The 22,887-nt window shown below is 38.7% G+C and overlaps 1 protein-coding gene and 1 pseudogene across 1 annotated transcript in view; one reads left to right on the top strand and one right to left on the bottom strand.

Annotated features, from left to right (window-relative positions):
- The window catches only part of Ptprz1 (protein tyrosine phosphatase receptor type Z1), a 130,687-nt gene that overhangs the window by 71,213 nt on the left and 36,587 nt on the right, over positions 1-22,887 (bottom strand). Inside the window, exons 4-9 of the mRNA XM_038319429.1 lie at positions 18,296-18,475; positions 15,842-15,993; positions 10,206-10,301; positions 9,686-9,752; positions 931-1,088; positions 638-788 (exon numbers count right to left, since the gene is read on the bottom strand). Coding sequence (XP_038175357.1) covers positions 638-788; positions 931-1,088; positions 9,686-9,752; positions 10,206-10,301; positions 15,842-15,993; positions 18,296-18,475 — 804 coding nt within the window. The remainder of the gene's footprint in view (positions 1-637; positions 789-930; positions 1,089-9,685; positions 9,753-10,205; positions 10,302-15,841; positions 15,994-18,295; positions 18,476-22,887) is intronic.
- On the top strand, positions 12,522-12,648 carry LOC119808614 (annotated as a pseudogene).

Here is a 22,887-nt window from a genome sequence, read left to right as displayed (position 1 = left end):
CTTGGACTCCTATGTCAGCTACAAAGGTCACAGAACATATGCAGGAAACCCACACACCCACATATTCCCCCCTGCTGGTTGGTTATGATGAAGGCAAACTTATTTTCCTCCCAAGAAAGAAATGGAGGACATTTTAGTTATTCATTACAATATTTTCAATACCTATTACGGTGCTTTATTTTTTTTCTTAGAACTGGCAACACAAGTGTATGCACCATAATCTCATGTTGAGGTTCAGTTCATGTTACCATCTCCAGCTCAAGCCCCTGATTGTGCCAACCAGACACGACACCCCAAAGTCTGACTACTACAGCCTTTCCTTCCTACAGCTTCCAGGCCAGCAAATGCTTTAAAGTGAAGCTGGAGCATCTATGTGAATTTTGCTGCTTCCATTTATCAGATCTTATTTTTCTCACCTGTAAAAGAAAAACTCATAGAGGAAGAATGGATTTTTCAAATTCTCATTTGCTGATGTGGGAACCACAATTTGGGGAAGCTAAATTGCTCGCCTAAAGCTAGAGAAGTTAATTGAAAGCTTTCACAAACTGTGTAAGCCTTGTGCGTTTTCCACCACACCAAAATAACCATCGATGCCGAGTCTGTGAGGGGCACAGCAAAAGGATATTTCACTACATACCTGCTTCATGAATCTCTTCTTTGCCGGTGTAGGAGGAAAACACCTGCCTGGAAAACTTGTACTGTTGTTCTCGGAAATTGTTTTGTAAGTAATCCATCAACATGACATAGCCAGACTGTTGCATTGTGAGAACTTCACAAAATACAGCCAGCTGGAAAGAAGACCAAATCATTTAACACACCCGCTTCAAAAGCCTCAGCAAACGCTTTAACGGGATAGTCTGCAGGACAGCGACAAAGCAATGCTCTTATAATAGCGTCAAATTGCCTCATTAGGTGAACCTCCGAGATTACCTGGCTTTCGGAAATGCTAACTGTATCCTTAAAAACAATCCATTCCACGGTGTCTGTGCAGGGAGGAGATGTCAGTGAGCCGTTGTAAATGTAATACTTGTCAGTGGAGTTGGGCAGAAGGTTCTGCAGGATGAACGGATCTAAGGCAGCCTGCTTCCCTAGGAGGTAATAACACACATCTCAGTGGGTGTCCCAACCCTGGAGCTTACTTATCAAATCCACTATGAAACAAGAGCACACTCTTAACTTATATACTTAGAATAGGAATTTTAAGAATGTTAGATATATGATATATATAATATATTGAGCATACCACAAATCACCATAAATATAGCATTATAGGCTGTTCGATGTCTTCTCTTGTAACATGATGCTGAAAAAAAGATCATTTTATATAAAAAGATAAAGAAATCTATGCTTATGTCAATGAATATCATCTACATATTTTGAAAAAAAAATCATTCTAGTTCATGGACTACAAAAGCAAAGGCCTAACCTGCTTAGATCATTATCAGAAGCCTAGAGTGAGCATTGGTTTAAGGCTGAGAGCTTCCCTGGGAAGTCAAGAATAAGACAAGGATGTGTCAAGTCATCAAGTTTGTTTGATATTAAACATGAAGGAGAAGAAAACTGTGCTGAGTGAAGCTGGCACATGGCTTGATCCCAGCACCTGGGAGGCTGAGGAGGCAGGTTGGGAGCTGGAGGCTTGCCTGGGTTGCTTAGGGAAACGCTCTTTTTTAAAAAACAGGAGTGGAGAGAAGACTATTAGAATTTATAGGACTTGATAGCATGGAAACAGCACACATAATTGTGCATCTGCGGCTTCGGGAACAAGATAGAAGAGAAGGCAGAAAGAGCCAGAATACCAGGAAGTCATGTGTGAAATGGTCTCTCCTAGAAATGACTGCACAAACAAGACTTTAAAAATGATAAAAGCAATGGGCATGTTAATGAGAAGGTGGGAAATTTCCGTGGGGTCCCATCTTTAGACAGAGATCCATAGGCAACTAGTGGTTGTTGGGAGGAAAAAAATTAACCTTTTCCAATAAGGAGTGGTCAGCCCTGAAAGTCATATACACACAAACAGCAAAAGCATACTCAGCAGGTTGTATTTATATACATTTTTGCATACACATAAATACACATATATGTGCATATATGGAGCAGAAATACTCGAAGAAAAAGTGGTTAGCCATTTGAGAGTGAGGGGGGATATGGGATGGGCTGTGGGGAGAAAAGGGAACAAGAAAAGTGATTTAATACTGTTTTGATTAAAAGTCTTTCTTTTTAAAGGGGGCTTTCTAAATAGTGTTAAGAATGGCCACCACTCCCACAGAACTGCAAAATAGAACTCTGAAAAATATTTTTTTAAGAAATCAGATGCAAATTAAAACAACTCCGAGATACCATCTTACACCTGTCAGAATGGCTACGATCAAAAACACTAATGATAGCTTATGCTGGAAAGGATGTGGAGTAAGAACACTCATCCATTGCTGGTGGGAATGCAAATTTGTGCAACAACTTTGGAAATCAGTGTGACTGTTTCTCAGAAAATTGGGAATCAACCTACCTCAGGATCCAGCAATACCACCTTTGGGATTATACCTAAGAGATGCTCAATCATGCTACAAAATCATTTGTTCAACTATGTTTGTAGCAGCATTATTTGTAATAGCTAGAACCTGGAAACAACCTACATGCCCCTCAATGGAAGAATAGATAAAGAAAGTGTGGCACATTTACACACTAGAGCATTACTCAGTGGTAAAAAAAACAATGACATCTTGAATTTTGCATGCAAATCGATGGAATTAGAAAACACTATCCTAAGTGAGGTAACCCAAACCCCCCAAAATGAATATGGTGTGTACTCACTCATAAGTGGATACTAGCCATAAACAAAGGACAGTGAGCCTATAGTTCATGATCCTAGAGAAGCTAAGTAATAAGGCGAACCCAAAGAAAAATATATAGAGACCCACTTGGAAATTGGAAACAGACAAGATCATCTGACAAAATTTGGGAGCTGGGGGGTGTGTAGAAGGAAGGGGAGAAGGGGAGGGTTGAGGAGAACTTGAGGGAATGGGATAGTCGAGATGGAGAAAGGACAGAGATGAGAGCAAGGAAAGAGATATCTTGATTGAGGGAGCCATTGTGGGGTTAGCAGAAACCTGGCTCTAGAAAAATTCCCAGGAATCCACAAGGATGACCCTAGCTAAGACCCTAAGAAGAGGGTGCCTTAGCCGGGTGGTGGTGGTGCACACCTTTAATACCAGCACTAGGAAGGCAGAGGCAGGCAGATCTCTGTAAGTTCGAGATTAGCCTGGTCTACAAGAGCTAGTTCCAGGACAGGCTCCAAAGCTACAGAAAAAAACAAAAAACAAAAAACAAACAAACAAAAAAACAAAAAACAAACAAACAAAAAAAACCCCCTGTCTTGAAAAAAAAACAAAAAACAAAAAACAAAATAAAAAAAAAGAAGAAAAGGGTGCCTTGAACTGGCCTTGCCCTGTAGTCAGACTGATGGTTATCTTAAATATCACCCTAGAACCTTTGTCCAACAACAGATGGAAACAGAGGGAGAGATCCACATTGGAGCACTGGACAGAGCTCCCAAGATCCAGTTGAAGAGTGGAAGGAGTGAGAGTATGAGCTGGTGTGGGAGGTCCTTCTGTCTGTGTGTTTCTTTTCTTGGTTAATGAATAAAGAAACTGTTTTGGCCTTTTGATGGGGCAGAACTTAAGTAGGCGGGGAAGACAGAACTGAATGCTGGGAGAAGGAAAGAGTCAGAGAAATGTGATGGATCTGCAGTCGGAGGTATATGTGCTAAAACTTTGCTGGTAGGACACGACCTCGTGGCAATATAAAGATTAATAGAAATGGGTTAAATTAAGATGTAAGACTTAGCCAATAAGAAGCTAGAGCTAATGGGCCAAGCAGTGATTTAATGAATACAGTTTCTGTGTGATTATTTCGGGGCTGGCCTGCCTGCACAAACAAGCGATCTCCTTGCACCAATGAGCAAGGAAGTCAAGACCATGAGAGGTTCACCCACTGAGAGTTTGTCTGAGTTAATGGGAGCTCACCAACTCCAACTGAACTGAGAGTGAACTAGCATGGGATCAAACTAGTCTCTCTGAATGTGCTTGACAGTTGGGACAGACTGAGGGGCCATTGGCAGTGGCACTGGGATTTGTCTCTAATGCATGTACTGGCTTTTTTGGGATCCTATTCTCCTTGGATGTGTACCTTGCTCAACCTAGGTATAGTAGGGAGGGCCTTGGACTTTCCACAGGGCAGGGTGACTTGCCCTCTCTTAGGATTGGAGGGGGCTGGGTGGAAGAGTGTGTGGAGGGAGTAGGAACTTGGATTGGTATTTTTTAAAGTAATAAAATAAAATAATAATAAAAATAAGAAATCAGGAGATTGAGGAAACTTTTGTAAAAGCAATTGGTTGATTATTTGGGGCAAAATGAAGAATAAGAGAGCCAAAATGTGTTCTAGCCAGCATTCTTTGGATTCTGGACTCTTTGTCATTTCAAAATCAACACCAACTGATGCTCCTTTTTTTTTTCTTGGATCCACTGCCCTCATGTATTTGGAAATTTCCATGTTTTAAAAATTCTGGTGTGTACAGAAGCACAAGATGCTATTAATTACAGATAAGGAAAATTGAGGTGTAATAGAGAAAGATCTCAAGTATTCTGAAAAAGGATAAATAATAGAAACATTACTATTATGGAATAAGCATGGGTTGTATTTGGAATAAACACTTGTCTTTTAAGAAATGCTTTAAAGGGTAAAAAAAGAGAAGAGGAAGAATTAAAGGCACAAACACAATTATAAAAAGAAGAATTCATAAGGCAGGGAATTAAGCAAGCTCATATGCAAGCAAAGAGGTGAATAGCTCTTGTCATGTTAATAGACAATGGAGAACTGACTGATTGTGTTTGAAGAGGTTTATTTCTTTTCTCATTTAAATTCTGTTTTAATTTAACTATATACCACATTTGCAAGCTTCAAAATAAAATTGAATTAAACACGCATATTGACAAGTATTTTTAAAGGACTATTCTTTTTAATAAATGAATGTGGCAAAGTCACTGTGCACAATACCAATACAATAAAAATAATTGTATTTCTATATCAGATTCAAAGAACAAAAAATCATTTTTTCTGTAACATGAGTTTTTCCCTCTATTCCTTTCCTTTAGTTTTTTTATACAATATATTTTGATCATATTCTTTCACTTTTTTCTTCCAATATCTCCCAGAATCTTCCTCCCGCTTACCTGTACACTCAACTTCATGTCCATTCTCTTTTAAAAAGAAATAAAACCCTCAAACTGAACAAAGATAACAAAAAGCATAAGACATCAACAAACAAAACTGGGGTCTGTTTTGTGTCACCCAACTCCTCCCGAGTATAGGGCCTGCCCTGGATTGTGGTTGATATACCCAGTGCCACTCCGTTGATGAAAACTGATATCCCTTTCTCAGAAGCTACTATTGCAAAAGCAACATGGTTTAAAATAGGAGGAAATATGAAATATAAGTACCTCTGACTATCCCAAAACTCATTATCTAGAACAGTGCTGAGACCAACAGCATGCTCCACTACCTATGCTGTTTATCTGTTAACCGGGATGCTGATTGTAAAATTTAAAGGAAACACAGTCTATAAATCCAATAATCTCGAACAATAGCAAGCTGCAGAAATGTCAATTGCAGATAAGAAGGCTTGCTGATCATGTACTGTTGTGGAAACCATATAGTGACATATTTTGCAGACACGCATGATTCCTTGATTTATGACTGAAATAGCAGTAGGCAGTATAGAATTAATGGGTTTTTCATTAAGAAGTGAATGGGAGGACGCAAGTGAATTTCCACCACCTACTGTTTTCTTCATTCAGTCACTGGGTGTTAAAGACTGAACACAGCACATCCAGCATGGCAGCTATGCCCTGTCGCCGAGCTACATCCACACCGTGAGCTCTCTGCTCCAGAGTACAAATGCTAACCCATTCTAGATGGATGAGAGATTTAAAATCATCTTCACTTGTAAAAGGAAACATGCGAAAGTATCTTCACAGAGGAAGCTTGAAATTTCTGACATCAGTTACTAGTGAAAGGAGAAATGTAACAAAATTTAAACAAGTCTTGATCAAGAAGACTAAAAAAGTTTCTCTTTAGGGGGTGAGGATGTAGTTCACTTGCTGGAGTGCTTGCCTAGAACACACTAGGTCCTAGATTTTATCCCAGGCACTAAATAAAGAAAGTGTGGCAGGGCATGCTTGTAATGCTAGCTCTGGGGAAGTAGAGTCAAGAGAATAAGAAGGCCAAGGTCATCCAAAATGGCACAATGAGTTTGAAGTCAGACTGGACTTCATGAGGACCTGTATCAAAATTAAAAAAAAAAAAACAACACTCATTGACTACAGTTTGAATTAAAGGCTAAATCTTACAAATGGAATACTATTTGACTATATTACATTTCTCCTGGATCAATTAAAAACTTAGTTTTATTCATTAGGAAGTTCACACATTGTTTGGCTTGATGGACTATTGATGTCTAGAAATGTCCAGTAGCAATATGATGTTACTAGTGTTCAGGGTCAAACTAGGACTGGAAAAAACCCAATGGGACCATAACCCTACACAAAGAACTATGGGTAACTGAGGAAATCTATGAGCATGAGAAGTGGGGACAAGCATACCAATTGGTTGTCCTGTGCCAAATAGCCCTAAAAACATACATATAAGTAGCATTATATATACTGAATAGTTATATCTTGGAATATATATATATATACATACACACACATATATGCATGCAATAATAAATAGTGGGGAATTTTTTGGTAATTAAATAATCTCTTGAATCGTAAATGAACTAAAACAGTTTTTATTTTCTACTAAAGACAAAATTTCTTTTACGTGTGTCTTATGAAAATATGATTGTGGAATATATTAATTAAATAAAGAGGTGGAAATTGATGCCCTACTACCCAGGAGAAACTGAATTGATTCCAGGTCAATTCAAGATCCAGAGGCAGGGCAGAGAGGACAGAGGTTTGAGCCCTCTGTGGGGATGTGGGGCACAGAATTTCCTGGGACATGGAGATAATTAAAGGTAAGGAAGGTTAAGAAGAAAGGGAGGTCTTATTTTTTTCTCCTTAATACATAATCCACTCTGCCTCTTCTGGATCTTAGGAGGCATATTTTCTTGCTGAGGGGATAAAAGTTCATGCTGTTTGTTACAGCTGGTATTTTCATGTTTGTCCTAAAATTCTGTCCTAAATACCACATTGGACTTTTCAACTCTGGCCCTGCTTTTCAGTCCTGCCACCATACACTGAGAAAACTGGACTATGGTGATATTTTGTGACTTGTGAAATAATTGTGACTTCCATCTGAATAACTACATAAGAGAGAATCAGGCCTGGCCAGCAGCTCGCCACCAGTGCTCAGGCATTCCTCTCAATCACCAGTCTCTCAAACACAGATGATTAACCAACCAACGTGCTAGATCCTTTCCTGGGGAGGTTGACAATGAAAGGAGGAAGATGAGGCGAAGACAGGTGACTGAGAGCCATTATACAGCCCAGCACTAGAGGAATGCTGCAGTGGCATTTAAGGGGCCACCTCAAAACTGCTAGTAAGGATTTTTCAGTATGCAGAAGGTTGGGCCTACTCTGCAATTGAGCAAGCCACAAAAGCAGCCCCACGAAACCGTCCTTTTGAGAACCACTGATAACATTACCTGCACATTTTTCATCTTTGCAGCTGAAAAGATTCACTAGTACCTCTCTCTTCTGTCTGTTCTGCTTGAAGATTATTAATATTTTATCTCTGTATCACTGCATAGTCACCACCTCTCTCCTCAGTCTACAGATACAATGCCTAACATCAAATAGTTATGGGGAGAGGAAAAGGAGAGAGACTAGGTGCTCAAAGCAAAATGAGATTTGCCTTTTGGAGAGAAATGCAGGAGCTGAGCAGCCAGCCCATATCATAGTGAGCAGATTTTATATCTGAATGACGTTTCTGGTACTGAGTTGTTTGCAACTCTCCTTACATGGAGACTATGAATCAGGACGTGGAAGTCTGGATACAGTCCAAGGTCCTCTTTGTTTAAGGGTCACAACTACTGTCAATCTTTAAGATTCCCTATAAGAATAGCTCAGCAGACCAAACTGAGAAGCCCCCAGTTTCGTGGACTCTAAGGGATGTTCCAGAGTGAAAAAAAAAACAAAAATGGAGAAGATCCCATAACTTCACATGTTAGGGTGAATAGTCTGGTTCTCTTGTCCCTTCAGCTGATGCAAAACACAGAAACATTCAGGCTCCTATGCTTTAAAGGAAGGGTGGAAAGCCAAAGTGGTCCTCTTCCTTCAGTGGAAGAGAATCCACTTTCTGACTTACTGAGAGAGAGTTACGTGCGGCTTATGGTATTCAGTCTTGAATTTTGCTTCTATGTAGACTGAGGGGAAGTCAGCTGGATCTTGCTTTTCGTTATAGACAAAGAGGGGAAGCAGAGTTCTCCTCTGCAGGAGTCTACACATTCCTGACTCATGAAAAGTCCAGTCAATTCTGATCTTCAAATGTAAGTGACAATGATGAATAAATCCTAGGGTGTCTGCTTTCAAAGAAGGGGACCATGTGAGCTTTGTTTCTGACTTCAGATTCTTTGGCTTACCAGGGAGGAATAATTTTCATTTTTAATTGATAACCAAGGGTGCATTAATATTGTTTGTGTGGGCCTGTCACGAAGGTTGTCAAAAGCATTTGCTGTCATGTATGACAAGATCCACAAGGTATGTGTCAGAAAGAATACTATAAAGCACATTCCATCCTGTTCTATGTAAACCTGCAACATTTTGCAAGTATTTGACTTCTTTACAATACCCTTCTGCCAAGAAAACCACCAGGGAATAAATGTCCACTTGAGTAATGTCCCCTTCAGTTCACAATTTGATATTTTGAAAATTAATTAGCTTAATTACTAATTAATTTGTTAAAGTAATCAACAAAATTAATTAATAATAAAATAATTGCTTAATTAATGAGTTTCAAATAGTTGTTTTTTTTTTTTTTTTTTTTTTTTTGGTTTTTCGAGACAGGGTTTCTCTGTGGCTTTGGAGCCTGTCCTGGAACTAGCTCTTGTAGACCAGGCTGGTCTCGAACTCACAGAGATCCGCCTGCCTCTGCCTCCCGAGTGCTGGGATTAAAGGCGTGCGCCACCACCGCCCGGCTCAAATAGTTTTTAAGGGGATGAATAATACCAACGCCTAAGAAGTGAATGTTTTAAAAGCATAGTAAATCATACTATTTTTTAAAAAAAATTTAGACAATGTCAGACTTCTTTTTACATTGCTAACATATAATTTAAATTTTTAATTAGTCAATTAATTATTTACTTGAGACAGTACCTACAGTGTGGCCCTGGCTGGCTGTCCTGGGACTTGTTGTATAGACCAAGACTGCTTCAAACTCAGAGAGATTCACCTGCCTTTGCCTAAGTGCTGGGATTAAAGGCATGCACCATTATAGCCAAGTACTCATAGTTTTTAAGGTACAAAATTCCCTGATAAATGGTTCTTTCCTTAGGAGAAATAAAAAAAAAGCAGTCAAGTGTGGGAAGGGAAATACGCTTATCTTTACAGACATCTTCCTCTCCATCCTTCTCAAGTGGTTTGTAACACTTCAGATACTCATAGGAATTCATATCTTAATCATAACAGCTTACCAAAACGACTAACACCTTCAATTCCATCAATAATGGCTTTGAAATCTAAATTTTCTTCCATTCCAACCTGTGAAAGAAGAATGACATTATAAGAAAAGGATCCAACAATTAACTGACTGTTCCACTAGGAATTCCAGTTTAAGTATAAAGAATAGTATGTTCCATACACATCTCACCGCAACTATTGTTGTCAAGAGCAAGGTAAAAACAAAACACAAAAATCAGGTAACTTTTTATTTTACACTATGAAAAGTAAAATGGAAAATGTTGTGATTTAGTTACTTGCTATTGAGTTGGGATACTCTTCATGGACAGATGGGCAAATCTATGCACTTAACCTGTCCACTTCAGCTGGAAGAAGCCTTTCCAGTGAATAAGTATAAACATACCAGCCAGGGGTCACCCTTCCTGGAAATGATCATTAGGGTGGTGATGTCTCCAGCTTGTATTTATATTAACTTTTACTCCTGACAGTTCTACGATTGCAAAGATTAGTTGTAAACATGTGTGTCATAATTACCTCAAATAAAACAGATAAAGCCCTTAGCCTCCCCTTTCCTTTAACTGCTTCCTCAAAACTTGAAAATCGATCCACATCAAAGCAGTAGACTTGCATCTGTAAATGTAATGGTGATAGTTTTGTTAGAAGCACTGCATGAAAGTCAACACAGACATAACAGAGAGGCTGATAAGTCAGCAAATTCTACTGAGAAATTCTACAGACTACGCAGTTCTATATTCTCTGCATTTCCCAAATAATTTCTCAGTTATACATACATACTTAAGTAAGTTTCCTATCATTCATATCTTTGAATATAGAAAGAAATACTGAATCTTTCTAGGACAGCATGTATTACCAAGGGAATAGCAAAACATGACAGTAATAATTTACTAAGCAATCACTGAACCTAAAAAAATTTAAAAAGGTTCTTTTAACTGTTTTACTTGAATCTACAAACCTGGAACTTGCTGTTTCTTGACTAAGCATTCCTTTCTTGATGGCCCATTATTACAATTTTGGGTATTATCTCGGGGTGTTTACGGATCTTACACTGAAATTCTAAAAGATTCTACTTGTATTTAAAAAATGCCAAGTGTTTCAAGCTTCCTATTGTAACTTCTGCTGTGCAGCTAGCCCTTTGAGTGTCTACTCTAGATGCTCAGCCACGACAGGCTGTATTCAAGCTTTTAATGGATTCTTTGCTTATGGGCTTAAACCCAGGTAACTGAGCTATATAAATGTTGGGCACATAGCCAGAACATCTTGTGCCCACAGATTTCCAGAGAAACCAGGAATGTTAAGCACTAAGGATTGTCTCTCCAAAGGTAAGGATGAAAAACCTGTTCTTCCATCTAGAAAGCTAAGAATTAGAAATGTTTAACGGCCTGGTGGTCTGTATTATCAGTTGAGCCAAACCATATCAAGCTCCTACACCTAGGACTGGAAGGGGTTAGTAATTTAAATGACCTTTATAGCCAGGAGGTTCCCCAAAGCTCCCTCACCCAGGACCAGAAGTGGCTACTAGCCTAAATGATGTCTAAGTAATCTGCATGACTAAGCCAGACTCTTAGGATTCAGCTAGTACAGGTAGTCTATTTCTAGAACCCACAGAATGGAAGAAATGACATAAACTCTGAGTTGAGTTTCAATATAATTATGCTTCTTTGTGCAACAGGGACTGTATTACACCTGGAAACACTTTTTTTTTAAATTGTATGGAACGTAAATACAATGGGAATAAATTGCCTGATCATAGACTTCCCACAGTCTGATCCAGGTTGATGAAGTCAATCTGCACTGAGTTTTCATTGCTATCTCTTCACGTGGTTCACTTCCCTATACGACACCTGCAGGGATACCCCTCATATAAAGGTAGAACTCAGGCGCGAGTAGTAAGCCTGTGAGAACTCTCAAGGACTGTAAGTGGAGAAGAGCCATGGCTAGCAGGACAGGAGTGGCTATGATGTGCCAACAATGCCTTTTCAGTGAGAGCATCTAAGCCAACAAAGGACAAAGAGCTTTGAGTAAGTTGAGATGGGAAGGAAATGGTCGGTGCCCTATTGTTCTAAGGAAGTACCCCCAGAAAGGTGTACACCAAAAAAATAGAAGCATGGAAAACTTAAAGTCATTTTCTGTGATACCAATGGATCATTGTAAAGGAGAAGGCTGGAGAGCAGGCAGTGGTCACATCATGAAGCTATGGGAAGTCACCAATGTCATTTAGGAAACGGTCATAAGGATAGGTTCCGTGGGATAATTTTTTGTACACTGTAAAGATTTGTCACTCATATTGTTTTAATAAAACACTGATTGGCCACTAGCCAGGCAGGAAGTCTAGGTGGGACAACCAGACTAGGAGAATTCTGGAAAGAGGAAAGGCAGAGAGTCAGTAGCCACCCAGACTCAGAGGAAGCAAGATGAGAATGCCTTACTGAGAGAAGGTACAAAGCCACATGGGTAAACATAGATAAGAATTATGCATTAATTTAAATTGTAAGAGCTAGTTAGTAATAAGCCTGAGCACCAGGCCAACTGGTTTATAATTAATATAATCCTTTGTGTGTTTATTTGGGACAGAATGGCTGTGGAACCAGGCAGGACAGAAACTTCTGTCAACAAATGGGGAAGGGATAGGAACGGGGATGGACTGAAGGAGGCTAAGATGAAAGAAAAACTAATAATATATTGACATTTAATAAGGTATGAAGAAATAATCATGATTTGAATTTGCTTTCTAAAACACATATAATTAGTAAAAAGAATTCAAAAGACTTGGTTGTGGGATGTGGGAGACAAAGGAAGGAAGGAAAGAAGAAAGAATAGAAAGAAAGGTTCATCGCTTCTCGGCCTTTTGGCTAAGATCAAGTGTAGAAGGAAAGGTTCTAGGATCCTCCTTTCCATGCACAACAGCATGGAAAATATTTCTAAAGATTCACTTATTTTAAAGATTTATTTAACTTTGTTTTGTGTCTGTGATTGTTTTGTCTACAAGTTTGTCAGTTCGCCACATGTATATCTGGTGCCCAGGAAGTCCAGAAGAGGGCATCAGGTACTCTGGAACAAGACTTATAGATGGTTCTGAGCCACCATGTGGGTGTTGGGAACTGAATTTCAATCCTCTGCAACTACAACAAATGCTTTTAACCACTAAGTCAACTCTTTGAACTTTATTTATTTTTATTTTTAATGCTGTACTTATGTGTATGTCTATGTGGAAGTAGGTGCATGTGTGCATAGTTGCTGACAGAGGTCATAATGGGGAGTTAGATTCCTGGAGCTGGAGCTACAGGCATTTGTGAGTCATCTCATAGGTGCTGGGAACTTAACTGGGGCACTTTGCAAGAGCAGTACACAATTCTTAATCCCTGAGCTATCTCTCTAACCTGAAAAATATGGGGCGAGACGCGGCCAAGGTAAGATGCAGAGAGAAAAGCGTGAAGGGCAGAATGGGGGGAGCTCGGAGGAATGGGATGCTTGGGATACAGGAAGGGTGGATATGGGAGCAGGGAAGCATATATCTTAATTTAGGGAGCCATCTGCGGGTTGTCAAGAAACTTGACCCTAGAGGGGTTCCCAGGTTTCTAGGGAGATGCCCCCAGTTAGTTCCTTGGGCAACTGAGGAGAGGGAGCCTGAAAAGGCCAGTTCCTATAGCCACACTGATGAATTTCTTGCATATCACCATAGAACCTCCACCTGGTGAGAGATGAAGAAAATGACTGAGCCCTACATTGGAGCACCGGACTGAGCTCCCAAGGTCCTGATGAGGAGCAGAAGGAGGGAGAACATGAGAAAGAAAGTCAGGACCGTGAGGGAACCTCCACCTGGCGAGAGATGAAGAAAATGATTGAGCCCCACATTGGAGCACTGAACTGAGCTCCCAAGGTCCTGATGAGGAGCTGAAGGAGAGAGAACATGAGAAAGAAAGTCAGGAACGTGAGGGGTGCGTTCACCCATGGAGACGGTGGGACAGAACTAATGGGAGATCACCAACTCCAGTTGGAATGGGACTGATGGAACATGCGACCAAACCGGACTCTCTGAATGTGGCCGACAGTGGGGGCTGACTGAGAAGCAAAGGACAATGGCGCTGGGCTCTGATTCTTCTGCATGGACGGGCTCTGTGGGAGCCTTCTCAGCTTGGTCGATCACCTTCCTGGACCTGGGGGGAGTTGGAAGGACCTTGGTCTTAACATAGAGTAGGGAACCCTGATGGCTCCTTGGCCTGGAGAGGGAGGGAGGGGGGGTATAGGTGGAGGGAAGGGGGAGGAGGAGGGGAGGAGATGGAAATTTTAAATATTAAAAAAAATAAACCATAAAAAAAGAAAAAAAAAGCAGCACAGACAAGAAAAAGCAAGCAAGCCAATAAACAACCCTTCTAAAAGAGTGTTTAAAGAGTTTCTCTATATAAGAGTCCTGGCTATTTTGGAACTCACTCTGTAGACCAGCTGGCCTTGAACTCAGAGATCTACCTTCCTCTGCCTCCCGAGTCCTAGGATTAAAGGTGTGCACCTCTACCGCCCAACATCATACATCCTTTTGTATTTATTTTGATTGCTCATGACCTTTTAAAAAAGTAGATAACTGTACAAAAGCTTAAGTCATAGAAGTGAGATGCTCTGTATTTAAATTGTTGGTGTTTATTTTCTTTGACATCATTTAATACATATAAATTTATTCCTGGATAGTTAATATACAACCCCTCCTAGTTATAGTACACAAAGTACTTATTCACATTTTAAAAGGCCTTTTGGTTCTTTGACAAAATTCACTCTAGCATTGTTTTTATTACTAATAACTATTCTGAATTATAAAAAGTAATACAGCTTCATTGTAAGTAATGGAGGATTTTTTAAAAAGCAAATATAAGAGGCGTTTATAATATTATCATTTCAAGAAACCCACTGTTCACCTTTTCATGGTTTCTCTGAAGCATTTTTAAATAGTATTAAATATATTCCCTCCCTTAATTAACTCCATACAGCTGGTACTAGTAGGTCTGTTTCAAAGGACACAAATAGAAGAATATGCAAATTGAATGATTTGTACAACACCATGTCACTAAGGGTAGAGGCTGGTCCATTTGACCCAGTCTCTGTGTAATTAGTTTTCATGTTTTGCTGGTCAGGCCATTTTATATATTTTCCCAATGCATTAATAATATAAAATATTTCTGTGATGGGAGGGTATGAGTTTCTCTCTCTCTCTCTCTCTCTCTCTCTCTCTCTCTCTCTCTCTCTCTCTCTGTGTGTGTGTGTGTGTGTGTGTGTGTGTGTGTGTCAGAGAGATGGGGGCGATGGCATGCCATGGCATGGGTATGGAGGTGAGAGGACAGTCTTGGATATTCTTGGATATTGAATCTTGCTATCTACCTGTTTGAAGCTGGGTCATTGTAGCTTTCCATTACTTACTCCAAGATAGCTGGCCCAAGAGCTTCTGGGGTGTCTGCTCTCTTCCCCTCCCCCTTGCTACAGGAGCGCTGGAATCACCTGCTGAGCCATCTCCCCACCCTCCGAATGAAACTTTCTGGGTAAGTATATCACTCAAAACATGATTTTTACAAGGTCTGAAATTACATCATAATGTTCTTCATCATGCTCTTTGTTTCAATATTTACTATTATACATAAATCTTTACACATAAATCAAGTATATTTATAATTGTTGCTACAATCCAAATCATAAAATACTGAAAATAAACAATTAAAGTTTCAATACAAATAAAACTATTTTCCAGAAAGCTTAGTACTTTAGAGACATATGAAGGTTTTTAATATAAACATTAGTTATCATACTTATAACTTTTCTAATTTTAAACATAAGATTTTTCTCATTTTAATTAACGAACTTAGTCCAAGCATTCTGTTGTACTTTGATTATATCACCAATTTTATTATTTTATTCATTCAATTTCACATCTGCATTTATTGATAAGCTAGTCAGGAATAATCTGAGTATCTAAGTAGACAATCTAAGTAGAAGGCTAAAGATGCTCATTGACTTTACAGTCTTTTGGAAGGAAAGCATGTATTGATCAAATCATCAAAACACAACTGTATGTTCGAACTCCTAAACTAAACAATAAGTCAAATTCTATGCTAGAGAAAAATCTCAAAGAGGTAGACAGTAAGCCTGAAATGAGCGAGCTGCTACCTTACCTCAAGAGGGAACTTCTGCCCTTCCAAACTGTGCTCTGACCCTTCTGACGACACATTGCATTTTCCCCAGTGAAAAGTTATTTTGCTTGCCTTGAATACCTTTTCTGAAAGTCCTCCACTGAGATAGTAGTCATTAGTGAGATTTATTTCCACTAAAGCAAAACAAAACAAACAAAAAAATCTAAAATACCAAAAATTCATCTAAGGTTCTGAAAACCAAGTTTATGAATTTTTACTGAATTTCCTTCTACTTAAAATACATGATAAAACACACTTGACAACTTTAAGAGTTTTAAAGCTTTTTGAATTTCAGTTTTGCCCTTATACTAACATACTTAGTACATCTTATTGCCACAAATCAAAAACACTGAAGACATGACCCCTGTTTGGCTCTCACCACAGGACAGCCTGTATGGTCTACTGAAACTGCTCTTTCTTCAAAGCTCTGCTGCCTCAAGGGGCTTGATAACAATGATGGGATGGACTTAGGAAAGGCAGAAGGAAGTCTTCCCTGGGAGAGCTCTCACCCTTCCTACCTCTTCTTGTTCCATCTAATTCCTACGTTCAGTTCAGACCTCATCTGGCTCCACAAATTGTCTTCTAGGCAAGCCGGTTGGGAAGCCCATTCAAATGAAATGATTCTGCCCTTCCACATTTGACCTTGGAGTGTCCATCATGAGAACCCCAAACTCCCCCAAGTCCCACAGATTTTACTGGCTTTAGTTTTACCATTAATCTGAAGGATAGTGATTCTCTGGTGAGCCTACTGCAAGATTATAATGTTTCTCATTCAGATTCAAGAAGACCGAAGTCTGATTTAAGCTGTCCTTTTTCAGCTAAGCAGAAATCAGTTGGTATTGGCATCATCGATTAAATCACACACACTGGCTAGCCAGCAAGTGATACATGCTTCCATTAATTATAATAATAAGAAAGTCAAGTACAATGACAACAATGAAAACGATGGCAGTCAACAGCCACCATTTATGAAGTACCTAGTTGATATGGATTGTTTATACCTCTTATCTGTCTACTTGATCCTCACATAACCTTAGGAAGCAAAGACCATTGTAATCTCTGTTACAGATAAGGAAACTGAGTCACAGACAAGATAAGTTTACACTATCATTTCAGAGTGACTGTAAGGAACAGAACTTAACCATTACACCCTAAAAGATTGAAGCAGGGATTCCATGTTAAAAGTACAGCTTTTAACATTTGCAAAAATTGTATTGTATTTTCAAGATTTGAAACAACTTACTTTTATTATTTGAGATAATGTAACATGGCCAAATTTCCTTTTTTTTTTTTGACTCATTTACTTATGTATACAGTGTTCTGAAGGCATATACTGCACTCCAGAAGAAAATACCAGATCTAATTAGATGTTTGTGAGCCACCATGTGGTTGCTGGGAATTGAACTCAGGACCTTTGGAAGAGTAGGCAGTGCTCTTAACCTCTGAGCCATCTCTCCAGCCCTGCCAACATTTTCTTAACTATTCATTCAAATAATATTAAAGGCCTATCACATGTTAGACACTGACTGAGAAAAATTCTTATTCTCCAAGAATGTGAAGTTAAATTATTACATTTATTAATTATATTATATAAATATTAAACACAGAATAAATGCATTTATTACAAAATCACATTAATAGATCTGTTATTATAATTTTGAATATTTTTCTGATTTTGCAAAAATGTACATTTGCAAAAATTTACACATTTATACAATTCACCGACAAAGTGTTTTGTGTTAAGAAGAAAATTGCCAAAAGGGAAATATTTCACATTTGTAAACTATTAAATCTATTCATTACCAGAATTTTCTTAATTTAAGAAATTGCATTTCTTAATAATAATTTATTTTATTATATTAATATTAATTTAATTAATAATAATTTAAGGAATTACATTTTGCATGCTTTGAGAAAAGAAAATAATCTTACAAAAGGTGCTTACTCAGTAACTCCTTAAGGATGGACTATAATTTTTTAATTTATTTCTCAAACAAAAAGCTAGTAATTTGTTTTCTTAAATTTAAATATAATTCATTATCTCACCATATATAAATATTCATTATAGCATGCAGATGAACATACAAGATCAAATTCTAATGCAATAAGATACAGAAATACTGACCAAGTGTCTGATTATGCACTGAACTACAAAATTTCACTAGCCCTAATTTCATTGTTTTTCACATCAAATGGCAAGAACACTCTCATTACATAATTGGAAAACACAACATGATGATATTGTTAGCTACATTTTTGTACAAATTTTCAAAAACTTTCTTTTTAAGCAAAATGTCTAATTGTTTCTATTCCATTTTAGTTATTCCACTATCAGCATGTTTTCAGTTCCTAACATATTATGCAAAGGAAATGCATTTTATCTAAAAATCTTCTTTGTCTGAAAAACCTGCCACAGGAAAAAGACGAGTCCGTTACCTGTTTTCCCAGTGTTGTGAATGAACGTGTTTTCCAATGATGCTTTCTCCCACCCCTGAAATTTCAGTTTCTTAAGATTCACATTGACTTGTGTAAGATCTTCATCAATATTAATAGGAGACTGTTTTGGGCTATTACATGTTGGATATTTCTTTCCCCAGTTTTTTTGATTTAGTGCTCCTAGGGAAAAGAAAGAAGAAGAGAATTAGTTTCTTAAATTACCAAGTAAAAACTAAATTTTGACATTATCAAATAATATATGACATAAATACATATTAGAATGATAGAAAATGGCATGTCTTCAAAATAAATCATATAATAATTATGGCTCAATTGGAGGCTAGATTTTAAATACTTCATCATCTCCCATGTCACAAGAGAGTATGGTTCAAACTGGGGTTGCACCAAAAGATGTGTTTACTTAGAATTTCCTAAACTCCCAATTATGTAAACTATTGGCCTACCCATAAACTTGCCAAATTTAGTGTTCATCAATAGCTTGTTTGGGCTGGAGATTTTTCCGAGTCGTCAGAAAGCCAAGATAGTCCTGACCAGCGTCCAGATGGTCAGGCACTAGGAGTGGTTCTGACATCTTTACCAATCCGCATGAGGTAGCCTCCTTCAGACCCTTCATTGCTCCTGCCACCCAAAGATCTGATTTAATTTCCATCTATTCAAGTCTTCTTTCTGAAAACAACCCTCAGGCCCCCCTTGTACTACTTGCTCATACAATCAAGTCTTATTATATAGCCACATTAAACCCAAACACCTTATCAATATTTCCGTGTCCAGTGAGAGAATTTCTATCTCTTCCACAAAACAAACTGCCCTCAGAATCCAAGTGCCCACATTGCCTTTATTTCACGCCCATTGGAGTTGTCCATCATCCCCCGCATTCACAGAATCAGAGTGGCGCTAAGAATGGGCAACTTTTACTGACAGTTTCACTAAAATGCTTATGATAGTGTAAGTCCGAGGCTCAATCTTTTCTCACTTTTCTACAGTTGTCACAAGGAAGGGAAAATGGCAACATCGTTTTGGTGGATATAATTTTGAAAGCTTTTCTTTCTAAACATGAATATGGTGGAAGCCTAGCTGATATCACTAGAATTTTGGGAAATCCCCAGTAAAGACTTCTATTTGGTGCAGCCCCAGCCTACACCATACTCCCCTCGGGATGTGAGAGAAGATGCAGGCTAACTTCCGTGTAAACTGAAATGAAAGACCACATTTCAACAGTGTGACAAAGCTAATTTGAAAAACATCCCTGGAAAGAAAGGATCATTAGTCACACCATGAGACCACCTCTGAAGTCCTGGAGAAAGCAGATCATATCTCAGAGTGAGGATTTCACCAACATCAATAGGTGATGAAAACATACTCCTGGCGTTGGCTATATTCCTCGAGAGTTGTTTAGCACAGCATGCCTTGAATATGTACAGTGATGCCCATTTTGGTTTCTAGAAGTAGTTTTAGTGATTTCAGTAATGATATATTGCTTTCACGTTGATATGTAGGAACTTTGGCACGAGAACAAGTAAATGCTGCTCATTTTACTAATGTCAGTGTAAAGGAATCATACAGAGTTGCAGCATGAATCAATAAGATCCTTCTCATTACTTACATTTAAAAATAAGAGTCACATAGCCACACTTCACAGATCATGAAATTTTACGTCTCTGGTAACACTGCATGTAACATAGAAGCCGACTCTGGTCCATTGCATATTATCAACACTCTGGCTTGGATCTTAGCATATCCAAGATGGAACTTTTTTTTGAGATAGGGCCTCTCTATATATTTAACTCTGGCTGTCCTGGAACTCTATAGAACAGGGTGGTCTTGAGCTCACAGATATCCACCTGACTCTCTGTGCAGGCTGCAATTAAAGGTGTTTGTCACCATACTCAGCCTCCAAAATGGAACTCTCGGTTTCTTCTCTGAAACAAATTCTTCATACACTTTGCCATTCTCAAAACTTACAAATTATTGACAGGTCTCAGTTTCCACTTCAGTAAGTCATGGTGGATCTGCCTTCAAAATAGTTAGACTGTCATCTCTACCATCACCACACTAGCCCAAACCACAGGTTTGCTATACTTAATGTTCCATAAGAAGCCTCCTGAAAGAGGGTTTAAGAAAGCCAGCTCTCTGAAGCCCCATGATGCCAGATTTGCATTTGATACAATACTCAGGTAATTCATCTACGCGAAATATCCACACTAGCTAAGAAATCTCCAGTGCTTTCTTTCTGGTCTCTTCCACAACTCTGTTCTCTGTGTGTTGCAAGTGCAATTATGGAATGTCCCTCCAAATTCTCACTATTTTATACCTCATACATTTTGTGCTTAATGGTGGGCAGTCATTCTCTGAATAATTCATATTCTATGGCAAAGGCAATAGCAAGTCATTGCTTGACTTTGGTATAGAAACTTCCTCAGCAATTAGAGATTTTAGGTGTTAAAGATTCTCTGGCTGGTTTTGCAGAGTTGGGTGACCAGACTCTAAGAGGTCACATGCCCAGGATGGAAGAGTCAAGGCTGGGAGCTGAGGGTGCACCCAAACTCCCCACCAGAGCAAGAAAACTAACAAAACCAGGCACTACAATCTTCTGATCTGTAAGAAGTGAATTTTTTTTAACAAGTTGAACATACTTGGAAGAAGAAGCCAAGATTCAAATGAGACACCTTGTTGTTACACTTGTGAGACTCTGGACAGAGATCCCAACTAAGTAGGCTTCACTACTCCTGACCCCAAGAAACTAGGAACTAAATTGTATTGAAATTACTATTTATGTAGTACTTTAATTACTCTGCAGTCAATCAAATCAGTAGCAAATCTGTGTGTATGAGAGAGAGAGAGAGAGAGACAGAGAGAGGGAGAGAGGGAGAGAGAAAGAAAGAAAGAAAGAAAGAAAGAAAGAGAAGAAGAGAGAGTGTGTGTGAGAGAGAGAAAGAGAGAGAGAAATAAACAAAGAAAGAGAGAGAGAGAGAGAGAGAGAGAGAGAGAGAGAGAGTTTGAAATAGGCTTTTGCTGTGTAGTCCTGTGTAGTCTGCTGTCACTGGGACAGCTCTGGAACTCACTCTGTAAACAAGGCTAGCTTCAAACTCAGAGATCCACCTGCCTCTGTCTCTCGAAGTGCTGGAATTAAAGACATGCATCACTACTGCCCAGCATAGTAATAAATCTTTAAAAGTACACACAAGCTCTTAGTCCACTCCTTCCTTAAATCCTCCAATGCCCATCCATATCACTCAGAAGAGAAAAATCACTGCCCAGGCTGTCAGGCCTGGTACCACTTACATCTTCTCTGCTTTTCTTTACCACTGCTCTTGGCAACTGTGCTAGAACCACACTGTTCCAGAGCACGCAAAATCTCTGAAATTACTCTCATCTCCTGGACTTCTCTCCCACATATCTGCAAGGTCCAGATACCTTGTCTTCTTGCTTCCGCTAGGTCTCTACTCAAATACAACTCCCTAGAAACACTTTATCCTAACAGCTTCGCAAAAATATTTTTCTGCTTTTGGTCATGATCAAATGTCTTTGATTTACTGGTCTTCTTCTATTGCATTGATGCTTATTTCTTTGTTGTCTCCACACACACACTAGTATCTATAATAAATAGTACACAATAGGTGTTCCATAAACATTTGTTTACAAGAAAGGGCGACAATTTTATGCACTGGAACTCATGGCAATCAAACATGAAACAGCAAAATTTAAAAAAGAAAAAGGCCAATTACGGGAACATTCCTAAAGTCAACTGTAAATCTTGCTTTGGCTGTATGAAAGTAGAGCAATTTATTCTGAAGTTCTGTTGAAAGATACCAGGAAAGAACCAAGGTCTGAACTCCATGTTTTCTTATGTTATAGCACAATGGGGCTGAGCAGCTAAATTGCATTTTAAATAAACACAAATTACAGAGTGTGCATTAGTCTGTAATATTTGCTATGTGGTGATTTTTCGAGCAGAACATGATCTAAATGACTCCTTAATTTTTATGATGGAGAGGCAAAAGAACAGAGGGCAGGATAAGGTTAAGGATTTTATTTTTAACAAAAATAAATAAATAAATAAAAATAAACAAAAAAGACAAAGCACAGAAGAAAGGTAACAAGTGACGAGGGCTCTAAAAAACAGTCTGTTTCAATGACCGGGAACACAAAAATTAAGAGAAGTTAGCCAATAAATGTCAAAGATCTACACACACACACACACACACGCATGCACACACTAAAAGGTAACAGGTATTAAATACATTTTACCTGTCTTAATATTGACAGGTTAAATTACTCTTATACTTAAGCATTATTATGTAAGTTCTCAAGTTCATCTTTAGCGTTGCTGGAGACTTTAGTATGCGGTGGTTAAAGCCTAGGATTATGCATCTGAGAAGGCAGGTGGATCATGTCATTCATCACGCCGAGTCTCTCTGAGCTGTGTTTGGGCAATCTGTAGAAGACCATTAGATGATTTACCTGTAGCAAGCATTTCAGAATACTGAATGGGAGCTCTCGGCAATGGAGGCAGATTATTCCTTTACCAAATCTTTTACCCATTCATTCCTCACTTGAGTTAGCACCACTCC

The sequence above is a fragment of the Arvicola amphibius genome, chromosome 2, assembly GCF_903992535.2.
Source record: "Arvicola amphibius chromosome 2, mArvAmp1.2, whole genome shotgun sequence".
NCBI lineage: Eukaryota > Metazoa > Chordata > Mammalia > Rodentia > Cricetidae > Arvicola > Arvicola amphibius.
This window is presented reverse-complemented; position numbering and strand designations above follow the sequence as displayed.